Source organism: Haemorhous mexicanus, chromosome 2 (genome assembly GCF_027477595.1).
Source record: "Haemorhous mexicanus isolate bHaeMex1 chromosome 2, bHaeMex1.pri, whole genome shotgun sequence".
NCBI classification, from domain to species: Eukaryota; Metazoa; Chordata; class Aves; order Passeriformes; family Fringillidae; genus Haemorhous; species Haemorhous mexicanus.
This window is the reverse complement of record NC_082342.1, coordinates 47,157,991-47,173,009: the sequence shown is the minus strand read 5'-3', so window position 1 is coordinate 47,173,009 and position 15,019 is coordinate 47,157,991. Positions and strand designations below refer to the sequence as shown.

The 15,019-nt window shown below is 42.8% G+C and overlaps 1 protein-coding gene across 1 annotated transcript; it reads right to left on the bottom strand.

Moving 5' to 3' along the window:
- Positions 1-94: 94 nt before the first annotated feature.
- ACAT1 (acetyl-CoA acetyltransferase 1) lies at positions 95-14,306 on the bottom strand. The gene is made up of 12 exons (XM_059838661.1): positions 14,186-14,306; positions 12,260-12,307; positions 9,634-9,751; positions 8,646-8,741; positions 7,410-7,510; positions 5,527-5,670; positions 3,531-3,681; positions 2,898-2,993; positions 2,123-2,236; positions 1,700-1,764; positions 897-1,054; positions 95-467 (listed from the first exon to the last, which is right to left on the bottom strand). The coding sequence occupies exons 1-12, from the start codon at positions 14,243-14,245 to the stop codon at positions 347-349; spliced, it is 1,272 nt and encodes a 423-aa protein (XP_059694644.1). The 5' UTR covers positions 14,246-14,306; the 3' UTR covers positions 95-346.
- Between the last annotated feature and the right edge of the window lie 713 nt (positions 14,307-15,019).

The following is a 15,019-nucleotide window of genomic DNA, read 5'->3' as shown; positions in this document are numbered from 1 at the left end:
GAAAACAGCTGTTTCTAGTAGTAGCATTCTGTGGGTTACCAGGAGAATTCCTTTCCAAGGGCCTTTAAGAAATTATATCAGTGACAGAGGGAGCCATAGTTAACATTCTTTATTGTCAGATGTCAAGCCAAAATTAAAATTTGACATTGCTTACTTGTACTGTATAAAAACTTGAACTGATAAAGCAACAAAAGGCCAGTTGTCTGGATCAGTAATCATTGATGCTTTAGGAAATTTTAGAATACCAGTTACAGAATTTATCCACTGATTGATAAATAAGATGTAACAGCTACCACTCAGTTTTGATCAGAGAGCTTTTAAGGCTGTGTTTCTGATGCTGCTTGGGCTACAGCTTCTGTATCAGTATTGCAGAAGCACCTCCTCCTCCATTGCAGATTCCTGCAAGACCATATTGTCCTGGTTTCAAAGCATGCGCCATGTGAACGACAATTCTTGCGCCAGACATTCTAGATATCAGAAAAACAAAAGAACACAGCTTAGTTTAAAGGAAATTCTTAATTTGACCTACACGGGGGCGTTGGCAGAATACAGTACCAACAAAAAAACTGAAACAATCCTTTTGTCTGCAGTTCTGCGCAGTACAGATTAAGTACTGGAGCTAGAGAGGAATAAACACAAAGGTTCTTAAACATGGCATTTTTGTTTGTCTATGTATAGCTAAAGTTTCTTTGGGAAAAAGAAATCACCTCTATGTCAGCCTTTATATTACAGAGTTCCTCTACATGCAGCAAAGCTCTTTCAAAGAAGGCAACAGATCTCCCACAACCAAATCAATAGTAAGGATTAAATTCAAACATACTCTTATTTGCTTAAAACTCATTTACCTACAAGACAATGCCTCTGTGCAGAGAAAACCCAGAGCTTATTTTGCTTACCCTATTGGATGTCCAAGAGAGACAGCTCCTCCATTAATATTAACTTTTTGTGGATCAATGCCCAGCATTTTAATATTGGCCAGCACCACAACACTGAATGCTTCATTAATTTCCCACATTGCAATGTCTTCTTTTTTCAGGCCTGTCTCACTTAGAATCTAGAAATAATACAAAATAATTACTACTATGAAAAAATTAGGAAACTAGTTAAAGAAATAATAGGTCTATTTTGAAGTCAGTGACTCAGGCTCCCCATAATCTGATTCACAAATTCACATTTAGGAACCTCTTTGTCAGATGGGAAAAAGCAAAACTGAGGGACTGAACCACAAACTTGAGTTTTCACCAAAGAAGGAATGGAGAGCAGCCCATGCCAAGGATGCATTTCCATCATGCAACACTAAGACTGCTGCTGCAGTAAGTCCATTTAAAATGACTCCTCCAGTACTGCCTCACACCATAGACTTCTCTTCAGTTCCTTTTAGAACAAGTCTACCCATGTATAATCATACTTATTTTGCCTTTTGGCCATACAAGCTGCAAAACTTCAAAGGTGTAAACATGTCACAAGTTGCTAAAAGCAGTATAAACAGTACTCTCTTTCAAAATAGGTGTGAGAAATTTCTTAACTCTGAAGATCTGCAGCATAGCCTTGGTCCTCTGTAAAACATCTGTTCTTTGTATTTATGACATCATTAAAATTTCAATCCTAATTCAAGAAGACCCACTGAGAGGGGATGAACCAACAGTGGAATGCTAGGGAAGCTTGTTTTTTTTCAAAAGCCACTCTGTTTTATTCTTACCTTAGGAACAGCATATGCAGGTGCAATTGGAAAGTCAACAGGATCAACAGCAGCATCTGCAAAAGCTGAAAAAAGAAAAAAAATCAGAAAAGGTGTTTGAAGACCTTGTGGTTTTACCGTGCATTATTTTCTTTGCAAGCAGCAAACACTGCCAAGATAGAGAAATTCTGAATACCATGGTCTATGAAATAGCTGCATCTAAAATGCAGTGCCCTAAGTAAGCCACACAATAATATTTTCTGATTTTTATTATTATATATAGAAAATTCTGTTTATGGTCAAAAGTCTGCTGGTGTAACATTTTATATTTCAAGGACTGTACTGGGAAGATGCAGCCATAATGTCAGGTAACAGGACTCCCAGCCTGAGAGCACACTATGGGAGTATTTTCCAGGACTTTCCTAGAGGTAAGGAAGATCATACCTACTATCCGTGCCAAAGGCTTGACTTTCAATCTCTTGGCTGCCTCTGTAGTCATCAGCACCAAAGCAGCTGCTCCATCATTCAGAGTACTGGCATTAGCAGCTGTAACTGTTCCTAGAGAAGGTAAAACATTCCTTAGGCAAAGGTGAAAGCGTTACGCAAAACAGCTCACATATATCCTGTTAAGGATTCTTTCTCCCTGAGTTCATTGAACATGAAGTCTCACTCATTTGGTGACAAATGATTAACTAAAAATGAATTGGTTTTTGATATCTGTTTGATGAAACAAATGCAGCCCCAGGTACTTGTATCCTTATCCCGGTGCCAGTTTAGATCATGCCTTCCATGGTATCTGCAACTGCTGGCATTGTCACAGAATTCCAGCTCAGGAGGGGCAGTTTTGACTTAGCCAGGAAGGTTTATCAGTTACAGATTTGGGAAGTGATGGCAACTCTGTAAAGCCACTCCAGCTGCACAGCAACAGGAGTTTACACTAGGCAGAGACCAAAGCCAACAGTGAAACTGAAACCCACCCGTGACTCTTTTTGAGTTAAATGTCCCAAACAGAGGTGTTCACTGGTTTAAGGTTCTTGGACCATCTTTTAATCCAAGCCAGTTCATGCTGTAGTGCAGCACGTTTCTTTATCTCAGCAGACATTTAAAAATAAAGGGGCTGTTACTGAGCATTCATGCTCTTGTGAACAGTACTCTCCACCCTGACAAAGCATCCCTGCATTCAGCAGAAAATGAGAGCGGGTCTGTTAACGATATTTACCATTTTCTTTTTGGAAAACAGCTTTCAGCTTTGGAACTTTACTGAAATCAACACGTTTGTATTCTTCATCTTCTTTCACTTCTGTATCTGGCTTCCCTGAAATTCAGATTTGGTTTAGTATTTTGTAGAACAGTTGACTAAATATTGCCTGATATAAATAACTTTTTTCAGTAAAAAAGTGCAAATCCATGTAAAATCCACATCAAAAAATGTGCTTACACAAACTGAAAAAAAAGTTATTCCTTCATCAAATTTATTTACAGCAAATCCATTTATACTTCCCAGTGGCTGAACAAAAAGGACAAAGAGCCTATCTTTAATGTAAATGAAAACAAATAGATACAAATAGATGTCCTTAAGCCATGACTAAATTCAATAGCTAACCTTCACTTAGACAAAAAAAAAAGAAAAAAAGATACAGTGTGCAACATTAAAGAAAAATTGAAAACCAAAAACCAGATGACTCACTGACTGCTGTTGACCAGAAAGTCTGCCTAACAGAAAATTCTTAGGTGATCCAAATAATGTTCCTGAAATTCATGTGTTTAAACAATAAAATTTGCACTGAACACAGGCAACATTACAGCTTTCTATAAGAAACAAAATTCATCTCATCACACCTTTCCACAATACCTTTTTTTGAAATAGTGACAGGAACTATTTCATTTTTCAGTACTCCTGAGTCCCAGGCTGTTTTGCTCTTGGTGTAAGAGCCTATGGCATAAGTGTCTTGCTCCTCTCTGGAAATAGTGAACTTCTTGGCAGTGTTCTCAGCACAGTTGCCCTTGAAGGAAAACAGTCCTGTTAGGTTTGGTGTTCCTGAAGATGCAAAGCTCAACTACCAATGAAAAAACCTCAACCAGCAGATTTCCAGAACTGAATGTGACTAATATTTGGTGTCCATTTCTGATTTACACAGTCATGAACAAATAGCAACTTGTGGTTTTGAAATGTAATTGTCAGATTCAGCAAATGTTTTCTGGATCCAGATTATCAAAACCATAAAGGAACTTTCCTTATAAGGCTTTTTTTTTTTTCCAAATTAACTGCACGCAAAAGTAAGTTTAAAGTGCTTAGGACTGACATCTTCAGAGGCTGAAGATCATGGTTCAGCCACAGAACCACATGTTCACATCATTTTCCTAGTGTTTTCACTCCACCCTGCCTATTCCAAAGATTACAAGAAGAGGTCAACACACAGGACCTTCAGAATCTCTAAAAAACTCTAAAACTCAGAATCTCTAAAACTGTAGAAATAAAAATATGCATCCCTTTTTTCTAATAACTGGAATGAAATAAGTAGTATGAAACAACCACATCATTTTTTATATAGGCAAATCATTATTATAATTATATACTCACAATTCATTACCATCACTGTCTAAATATCCAGTGACAAAATTTAAAAAAAAAAAATCATTTAGTCAACTGGAAAGATTTGCCCTTGAAGAGGTTTTGTTCCACCTCTCATTTCATTAGAAAACTCAATGAATCAACACAAAACCCTTTAGTATTGTGTCCCTCCAGTTCTTCAAATAAGCAAGTTCACTTCTATGTAATGAATGAAATCAAAGTCTTCAAACCTCAAAGCACCAGCAACTTGGGCTATTGCCAAAACACAGACAAGAGTAAGTTCCCAAAGCCATCCTATGGACCTGTATGTTCTCACACAGACTGTCAAGGCTTTCTAAACAATCTACATCTGCTATAAGACAGACAAAAGGTTCCAACATACTGTCCCAATCTATTAAACCTTGGTGTGTTATAACCAACTGCTAAAATTTTTCCTCACATGAGGGAACTATCAAAGCCACCCTTTAGATTCCTATAAAATCCTCCCATTCAAAATCCATTTTAGCTGAAATGTGGGAATGAGTTTCAACATTCCCACACAGCCTAAGCACTAGAGTGCAAAAAGAATAAATCATACACGAGTGAAGTCTGTACCAAATCTACGGATCAAAGTAAATATTCTTCATGACATTTTCCTGTATCCCAGCAAGAACACCAACTGATCAATCAATAATGCCCTACAGCTGTGAATTACCACTGGGTAAAGGTCAGAAATATTCATAAGATGAAAGTAGCCATACTCTTTTAAAACTTTTCTTCCCTGGTGATTGTTCTTGACTGTCTTTTTATCAGTTGTTTTCCAAACCCATCCTAAGTTTGCCCTTGTTTGTCCAATTTAAGTTACCCCACTGATGAGTAAGCACACCAGCTGACTCAAACCTTCCCACAGGAGATATGAGATATGTACTCTGGGGGAGGGAAAAACATGAGCCTGCTGGATCCTTCAGAGCAGATATCCTCACAGACACCAAGCAACTTGATTGCTCCCTCCCTCAGATGGAGCAACAGCAACCCGTCAGCAGCAGAATTAATTTTTCTCTTAATCCTTGCTTTAGGCTATTCAAACTGCAGAGACAGGTAATTACTAACACACAAACTGCTGAGCTATTTGGTTTTCAGCCCAGTCCCTCCATTACAGCTGGATATGGAAGACTTTTTCCTCCTCATTTCCAGGTTTGCTGGATGAAGCAGTTTCCTAACAACTACAAGCAAGCTTTCCAGATCTGCATCAGGTCTATCCATGGTTGATACCTGAGCACTCTGCAGGAATATTTACCATATGGATATGGTTGTAAGCATCTGTCAGCCCATCTTTTACTATCAGGTCTTCCAGCTTTACTCCTCCGTAAGGTGTTGCCCCTCTGCTCATCGTGTAGGGAACATTGGACATGCTCTCCATTCCACCAGCAACCATGACATCCTGCCCAAAGGAAAGAAGATTAAATTAATAATCATGCAGTGTGTTCTCCATGACTTCTTGCAGGAACAGTATTAGTAAAAGCTTAAGCATGGGCACTTCATATTTCTGAAAGTCTTAGAGAAGGAGATAAAAAGAACACCTTTTAAGCATTTAAAAAGCAAACAGGAACAACTGAAGATAGGTAATCCACCCTGTCGGAAACATGACATGAAGTAATATAGAAAAAAAGAAGGCTGGAGACAAAACTATTGAAAAGACAGACTGGAAAGGCAGTGGAGATAGGGAAGCAGCAGCAGACTAGAGGAACAAGAATCCCTGGCATTTAAATTCCATTAAGTGAAAGACCTGGAGAGAGAGCCAATACAATTGTTTATATAATGTTGTACACGGACTCAAGCCACTGGGAACCATCACCGACTGTCATACCACAGATACCTCACAGCCCACAGCCAGGAAAAACAAACCAATACCAATCCCCCCATAACTAATAGCTCTAAGAGACTAATAACTGGCTGAGTCTCTGATTTTGCTGAGACTGGCAGCACAGCTTGTATGATTAATTCAGCTGAAAATTCCAGTTCTATTCAGAGCTCATGGCCTACATCTGTCAAACCAACCAAAGGCACAACCACTCTCATGAAATCATTGGATAGAAATAACTAAATCCAAATGTAGCTGTTTACAAAGACATGCCGGGCCTGGTTCAAAGTCTGGTGACAAGATTTCCATCAACTTCAGCAGGCCCCAGACAAAGTGCTGTTTTCTGCAGGGCAAGGCCAAAGCAGTAAAGCAGTTGCTTAAGTCCAGTTACACTGTGATTTCCACAGAAGGGACATCAAAATTTAAACACTTTACTTTTGTTCTAAACACACACACACAAAAGTATTCTTCACTTATGAGCCACTTACTTTTAAAGCCAAAAATATATATAATTGAACTGATTATACTTTCACTTCAGAGAACCAAAGATGCTGCCAAAATGCTTTGAGTGTGGAATTAAAAACAAAACTGAAATGTCTTTCTTCACATTCACACTTCTCCCACATTCTTTGCTGCACAGCATTTAATGGCTTACTGAAAATGATGTATTCTCCTATCCTCCCATCAAGTGACAGAATTTTTTTCCCATTGTATAGAAAATCTTGTAAGAAAGTTGACAGAGATGAGCAATTCTCCTTCATCAAGCTCTGTAATGAAAAAGCTTATTCACCAACAATAAATTCTCCTTCTTCTAACACAATAAATAAGCCTGAAAGATCTTTAGTGTACTTGGAAACAACACTGCTTGAACATGTGTATTTAATTCATTTAAATGTTAACAGTGTCCGAAAGTCAACTCACCAAAAATTAAGAACATAAAAATTTCTTCACCTTTTCAAAACTGAAAGTTTAAAAATTCCCCAACTTATATTTTGGGGGCCAGACCAGTAGGTGGGGTGGGGGTTGAGCAGTAGAAAGATGAGATAAATACCCCTCAAACAATTCACCTTGTTTCTTCAGCTCTAAAAACACATCTGAATTTTCCAACTACAGTATTTACTTTCTTTTCTGTTTTGAACTCAAACATACTTAAACAACTATAAAATTGTGGTTGCATAAACAAAACAAGCCCATGCTAATTAGCTTATTATCCCAAGCCAAAACACAATCCCAAATCAAAGGGCACAGCTATTGGTAAGACAGGATCTACAAGATAAACTATGTGGTTTTTTCCATAGAACAGCACAAAATCCACATACCTGACTCCCACACATCAGGCTTTGTGCTGCCATCATGATTGATTTCATTCCTGAAGCACAGACTTTATTGACAGTTGTGCAAGGAGTGGCGATCGGCAGACCTGAGTCAAAGAAGTTTGTACAGCTGTTATTTGGAGGGTAGACTTCAGTATTTTATTGGTGTTTCAGCAGTTTTTCATAGAGCACCAATTTTTATCTAAGCCCAGGATGTCCAGCTTGCACTGTTTAGCCTGCCAAGGCAATTTATCTACACTTATCCACAGTTAACATCCTTCTTGGAAACCCCTGCTGTTTCTCCCCTTCCAACAACTGACTTGTGATAAGGGGAAAAGCAAGGAAATGGAAGATCAAGGAAGGGACTCCAGAACTGCTCCTGTTCCCAAAACCCTGATCCCTGCCTCTAAGAAGCATCCAAGGCTGAAAAAACATAAATAAGCTGCAGAATTTAGTAACCCCAGGCAAGGCTGGGTGGGGCTCTGAGCACCCTGGTCTAATGGAAGGTGTCCTTGCTCACAGCAGCGGGGTTGGAATGAGATCTTTAAGGTCCCTTCCAACTCAAGGCACTATATAATTCTGTGAATGAAAAGAGCCATATTTATCACTTTGCCTAATATGGAAATAGTTTTTTCTTCAAAAACGTACAACAGATCCAAGAAAGTGCATAGTTCCTCCCTGACCTATGGGCTTGCCCAGAAACATGCTAAGGTTTGGAATCCCACTCCCACAGAAGAAGGGAGAAGAAAATAATTTCTGCACCCCAATAACTTTCATGTTACAGCTAACATACAGTGAATCCTTCCAGTGTCAGCTCCAGACTCCACAGGAAGATGAGCTGTCCATACTCATGAGCTGAAAGAAACTCACTGACTCTTTATCCAGTAAGAATTAAGAATAGATATACACTTATGTGTATCATTATAAAGATACACATAAGTGCATCATTATTCTTATAATCTTTATTATAAAGATCTTATAATAAAGACACAGAGCAGCATCTATCATTACTGTAAAGTACTGTGGAATTACCAGCCTGGTCTCCAGTTCTGCAAACACTGTAGGCAATAACAATAACATCCCACTTGCATGAGTGCAATGTGCACCCTTCACGGTGCAAAAAGCACCCACGGACTGTCCTGACAAAGGGCTGCCCACCACTCTGCTTTAACTCACAGCCCAATAGATTCCAGCTACATAAAGACAGAAAACTTTCAACCCCAGTGTCAAGAGAAGGAATACCTGCACCCAAAACTGCTTGTCTGGCTGGAGCTTGTCCTTGTCCAGCCTGCAGGACATTGCCCATATAGGCCTCTTTCACTTCTTCCGCAGGGATTCCTACAAAACAAAGTTGTTTTGATTCAGGATCTTTTTGACAAAGGTTCCCATTGAAGTTTTCTATCAAAGACTAATGTAACTTGCAACATCCAACCCATGTGCTAAGAGAACCCAGGCCCCTGTGGGTACATTCCAGATCTCTACCCTCATATTCATGGAGTATGGTGAACTGGTGATCCCCCCAGAAGATCCCCCCTGTCAACCTACAGGACAAGCTGCAGTTATTTCACTGAAATCCACATTTCCAAGTCTCACTAATCACCTGAGAAGTTCAATTTTCACGGATAGTTAAATGCACAGAACTTCTTTTTTGTGCTAGAATTATGTCTAAAGATAGTTTTGTTTGTTTAGCAAGGGCAAGTCAAGGCCACAGCAAGCTGCCACCACAGAGAAGAGGTCTGTTCTCCTGTTGCATCTCTTGCAACAGCCCTGGTGTCTAAGTTCTTGTAGTATTAATCCTCCTCTTCCCTAAAAAAACTTTTTTGCTAGATTGAATGCATTGAAAGGCTGACAAGGCTGTCCATCAAATACATGCACCCATATTAAAACCGGGCAGGGAAAGGAAAGGCCACTGGCCTCAACAGGAAGCAGCCTTTGCATCAGCTTACACATGTCATAAAAACCGATCCCAACAAACCAAATACCATGTTCAATCACATTTGGACTAGCACAGATACCCCTAGGCTACATTCTGCTCCTAAAAGCAGCACTTAACTCAGATTGAACCAAAGCCTGACAGTCAACTTTATTGGCTTTTATGGAGAGACTTAAAAATGCCACAGGAGCAAAAAATCCAGGACATTGAAGGTTTTTTTTTCATTACCAAGCCATTGAAAAGACACTGAGCCACTTAAGGTTTTCTTTGTCACAGGAAAATAATTTGTATACATACCTGCTCTGCCAATTGCTCCCTTAATTGCAATGGAACCAAGTTTAGTGGCTGGCAGTGAGGAAAGAGATCCTTGGAAAGATCCAATAGGTGTCCTTACAGCACTTGCTATCACCACCTCCTAAGTGCAGAAGGACAGAGTAAAAGTCACAATCTCTCTCACAACTGCACACATATAGCAGTATTTTTTAAATGTATTTACTTTTTATTATTTTATTGATGTCACAGCTTCTTTCATCCTGCAAGTGTTTCAGAGCACTAAAATCTGTATTAATGCATGCAGCAGGGAAAGTAAACATAAGGAGATTGGTGTGCAGCTGCAGCACTACAACCTTGGGATCATGGAGCTGTGGTGAGATGGCTCACATGGCTGGAGTGCTGCCATGCAGGGAAAAGGGCTCTCCAGGAAGGACAGGTCAAGAAGAAAAGGCAAGGGGGAAGAGGAGAGGCCTTGTGCTTTATGGGACAGAACAGGTGGAGTCCATTGAGCTCAGCCTTGGCATTGACGATGTTTGTAAGAATCTAGAACATCCTGGAGCAAAGGGGGATCCAAGAAAGTTGGCTGATGTTCAAAGATTACCCCCTCTGAGGTCCAGAGCAATCCATTCCAACAAGCAGTAAGTTGGGCAAAAATGCCAGGATGGATACCAAAACTCACACACAAAAATGAATCATACAAGTGATGGGAATAGGGACTGAGAATCTGGCACACAGTCTGAGCAAGCAGTGATGAGGTCATGAAAGCCAAGAATTGAATCTGGCAAAGATTGTCAAAAGCAAAGGAAGGAAGGGCTTCCATGAGCACCTAAGAAGCAAGGAAAATATGGGCCTCCTTGGTGACAAAGGACAAGGCTGAGGTACTGAATGCCTTCTTTTCCTCAGTCTTCAGTGCTAAGAGCAGCCTTCAGTAATCCCAGGCCCCAGAGACTGGCGGAAGGGTGCATCAAGGAAGATGCACCCTTGGTGGAAGAGGAACAAGTCAGGGCAAACTGGACATAGAAAAATCCATGGGCCCTGACCAGATTCCCCCATGAGTTCTGTGGGAGCCAGCAGGTGACTTTTTAAGGTCACTTTCAATAAGTTGGAATGGTCACAGCAATTATGTGTGGTGCCCAAGGACTGGAGGAAAGCCAAGCATTACTCCAATCCTCAAGAAGGGTAAGAAAGAGAACCCAGGGAACTACAGGTCAGTGAGACCCATCTTACTCCCTGGAAAGGTGGACTAATCCTAAAAAAACATTTACATGAACAAGAAAATCATCAGGAGGCATGGATTCACCAAGGGGAAGCCATGCTCAAACTGCCAGCCTTCACCAGTGAAGTGACTGGTCTGGTAGAGGAGGGGAGAGCAGACGTTGTCTACCTGGACTACAGTGAGGCTTTCACCACTGCCTCCCATAAAATCCTCACACAGAAGCTAATGAACTATGGGCTAGACAAGCAGACAGTGAGGGGGATAGAAAAGGGCTGAGTGGCCAGGCTGGGGGTGTGATAGAGGTACAAAGTCTGGTTGGAGGCCAGTTACCAGTGATCAGTGCTGGGTCCAGTCCTGTGTAACACCTTCATTAATGAACTAGATGATGGTGCAGTGCACCCTCAGCAGGTTTGCTGGTGAAACCAAACTGGGAGGGGTGGCTGATACACCAGAGGGCTGTACTGCCACAGAGAACTTCAACAGCAGTACCTCACTGCAAGGAAGGGTGTAAAGAAGGTAGAGCCAAACTCTGGTCAGAGGTGCACAGTGGGCACCAACTGATACAAAGGAGTTCCCACTGAACATCAGGAAACATTCCTCCACTGGGAGTGTGACTGAACTCCGGCACAGGTTACCCAGAGTGGTGACCCTGGATATATTCAAAAGCCCAGGTGCCAGCAGAACATGTAAGCAACATTTTAAGACATGGTATGGCATGCAGCCCTCTGCTAGTAGTAAAGACAATTTACTCTTATTTTGCCTCTTAGCTTTAGTGCTACATCCACGCGTGCACCTGATAACCCTGTGAGAGCAGCATCAGAACCTGGCACCAAAAAGATGCACATGTCAGACCTCTGGCTGCCCCTGACAGCTGTCAAGAAGCAGCAATGATTGCTTCCAGCTGTACTGGTTTCAGTGAAAGTTAACCACAAAGCTTTACAGGGCCTGGTCATGAGGGTTTTTCTATTTAGACAGACAGGCAAAGAAAGAAAACACTAGGAGAAAAATAAACAAAGACAAATGATACTTATTTAAAACTATGAAGGGCTGTCTATTACTGTAACCCCTTCATCATGATTGACTTTACTGACAGCAACAAACTTGTCCTCATCTTTCTTGTTGTAACATCAAGTTAGAGGATAACACAAATTATTTCAAAGGGATCAGTTGATATCAGCTGTATTTTCCCATTCTGGGTTGACAGTTACACGAAGCTTACGTCAGCTGACACACTTCTAATTTTGTCCCACACTTAGCCAACTAAAATAGAAATGGCAATCTGACTTATTTCAGATTTTGCAGTGAAATGTGGCTTGGGCGCAAGTGACACTGTCTTTAAGCCAGTTTTCATGTGATGATTTTCTTTAAAATGTCAGTGATTAACAAAGAAATCTAAAATACGAGTTTATTAGTCAGATGGTGCTGTATACTTACATTTAAAGTACGCTGTGATGCATAGCCACGGCTTGTATACTTCAGAGCCTGAAAACAAGAAAGTCCTCAGAATCTCACATCAAGAAAGCCAATGCCATGATGTTTCATTCTGTAATGTACCCATTTTCATAGAAGTCATTGTTTCAAAAATTAATATCTAAGAAACACTGGAAAAATATGAAAAAAATCATAACATGCCTTTGAAAAGAAGTGGAGTCTAGTACAGTCTCACCATAACATCTGTGATAAAATGTTTTCTGAAAAATAAACAGAACTCCTTCAAAAACAACACCAAATTCATTTTGTCCAAGTCTGTTATGTACACCTATAGCATATATCTAAGCCAGGGGTGAGTGCTGTTATCTTGAAAAAGTTTACTAGTCCCTCTGTCTGCTTCCCTGGACTTTGTTCATTCATTCCTACCATTAACTCCACTGCTTCTAAACAGGGGAGTTTGCATCTACAACTTCCACTCCCTTGGTATTTTATGAACAAAAATGAAGATAACATATTCAGAACATCACACCAAGATAGGATAATAAAACAAAACCAAGAAAAAGGGATTATCTGAGCAATCTAATTCACCAGCCAGTCGCTTCATCTAATTAAGCAGTGTAAAGATACAAAATTATATCTGTAGGTATTGTTTCATATTAACAGAATGATCTTTCCATTAATGGCTTAAACCACTTTCTTTAGCCATTTCCTGAGACAACATTTCAGCACACTGGAAACTTCTGGCCTTCTCTCTGCAATTACTGAATTAGAGCTAAATAAATACTAATTAAAAACAACAGTTAAGACCACCACAAGAACATCACCAGTTTTATTAACTAGACAATGCTTTCTGGTTGTGTCTCAACATGAAATTAGCCTGTTTCTCCTTTTCATTTGCCAGCCTTCAACTAACAAAAGGATTATTTTTTTTTACTGTTCTGAGTCAGTTGTTTGATTTTAGTTTTGTTTGGGGATTTTTGTTTGGTTTTCTACCCAGCTCAAGTTATAATAGCCAGCTGGAAGTTTTAAAATAAACTCCTCCCTCAAAAAGAATTCTGTCCCTTACAGGGCTTTAACAGCAGTGCTTCCAAGGATAAGCGTCAAAAAAACCCCAAAACAAAGCCTAACCAAGCCTAGTAAAATAAATACCTATACTACCATAAATACTCTTACTGCACAAGGCCTGAAATTTAAACTGGACTAACCAGACAACTCTTTACCAAGTGCAACTGGCGTCTGCAAGGAGTATTCATGCTCTGTCGGGAAGGAAGGAAGGAAGGAAGGAAGGAAGGAAGGACCCACTTCCACATCTGGTAAAATGCCACCTCCAGCTTAGCATATGGCAATTCGGATCTGCTCCACTTGCCCTCCTTTTTTGCCCAGCAGAGCTCCCCACCGCCGTGCCGGGTGCCAGCACCTGCACCCAACAGTGCCAGCAGCGCTGCCAGGCGCACAGGCTTCGGGGGCAGCAGCATCCCACTGCCCAGCTGAGAAACAACACCCGCAGGTGTAAATTTTTATCTTTACACTGGTTAATTAGAGGAATCCAACCCGAGTGCAGGCCCGGCACGGCCGGGACACCCCTACGGCTGCAGCGGTACTGGGCAGGGCTCGGCAGCCGCGGCACTCGCAGCGCCGACAGTGGAAAAAGCCGCGCTCAGGATCGCGGATAAAGGTCCCGCCGGGCTTAGTGCAGGGCCCGGGGCTGCAGGGGCGGGAGAGGCCGCCCTTCACCCCCACCCGGCCCGGGACCCGCTCCCCCCGCTCGGCCGCCTCCCGGGCCGGGGGTTCCCGGCAGGGGGTGAGGGGAGGAGGCGCAGCCGCCCCGCGCAGGGGCGGTGTGACCTTGGCCGAGCCTTTCGGGCCCGGCGGCGGGGCCGGGGCTGTGTAGGGAAGGAGAAGATAAAGCTGGGCTCGGGGTCGCCTCACCCGCAGCAGCCCCGCTGCCGGCCGCCGCCCGCACAGCATCGCCACCGCTGCCGCCGCCATGTTCCCGCTGGCGCCCCCGTCACCTTCACGACCGCCGCTGCCCCCGCCTATAGCCGGCGACGCCCGTCCCCTGCCCTCTGCCATTGGCCCCGCTGCTCAAAGCTGTGCCACACCCGCCCCTGCCATTGGCTGGCGCGGAAAGCGGGTGGTGGCGTCAGAGAGGCCGGCCCGTGCGGTGCCTGAGGGGCGCTGCTGCCGCGTGCGCGGGACCTCCGCCGCGGGGAGCTCCGTTAGGCTGGAGATCAGGCGGAATTCCTCCAGGGAAAGGGTGATCAGACATCGCCACGGGCTGCCCAGGGAGGCGGCCCAGTCACCGTCCCTGGAGGTGCTTAAGGAAAGAGTGGGCGTGGCACTCAGTGCCGCGGTCTGGTTGACACTGTGGTGCTGGATCACGGGTTGGACTCGGTGATCCCGGAGGTCTTTTCCGACCGAACGGATTCTGCGGATCCGCAGCGCCAGGCGCGTTCCTCTCGCCGGCGGTGCTGCCGCTCGGGGGCCCGGCGGGGCAGGGGCTGCGCGGGGTGGGACAGCCTGGGAAGCCGTGCTGAGAAGGAAATTCACTGGTAAACGAACCGCGGGTAGACAGCATGGAAAGTCCTTGCGGGAAAAGAATCAGCCCCCGGAGGTGTTTCTTCTCCGCCACCGCTCCGCCCCTCCTCGTCTGGCCCTCGCCCGCCCCACGCTGCAGGTTAAGCTGACCTGAGCCGCGGACATTCAATCCCGTGTCGGAAACATCCTGCGCACGATAAGGTCGTGGGGATGAAAGCGCCGAGT

Excerpts from the sequence above, each read along its gene's own strand:
- ACAT1 (XM_059838661.1), bottom strand. The coding sequence starts at position 14,245 with ATGGCGGCGGCAGCGGTGGCGATGCTGTGCGGGCGGCGGCCGGCAGCG. Across the intron at positions 9,752-12,259 it reads CATCACAGCGTACTTTAAAT|GAGGTGGTGATAGCAAGTGC; the intron begins GTAAGTATACAG and ends TTCTGCACTTAG. Across the intron at positions 7,511-8,645 it reads ACAAGCAGTTTTGGGTGCAG|GTCTGCCGATCGCCACTCCT; the intron begins GTATTCCTTCTC and ends TCTTTGACTCAG.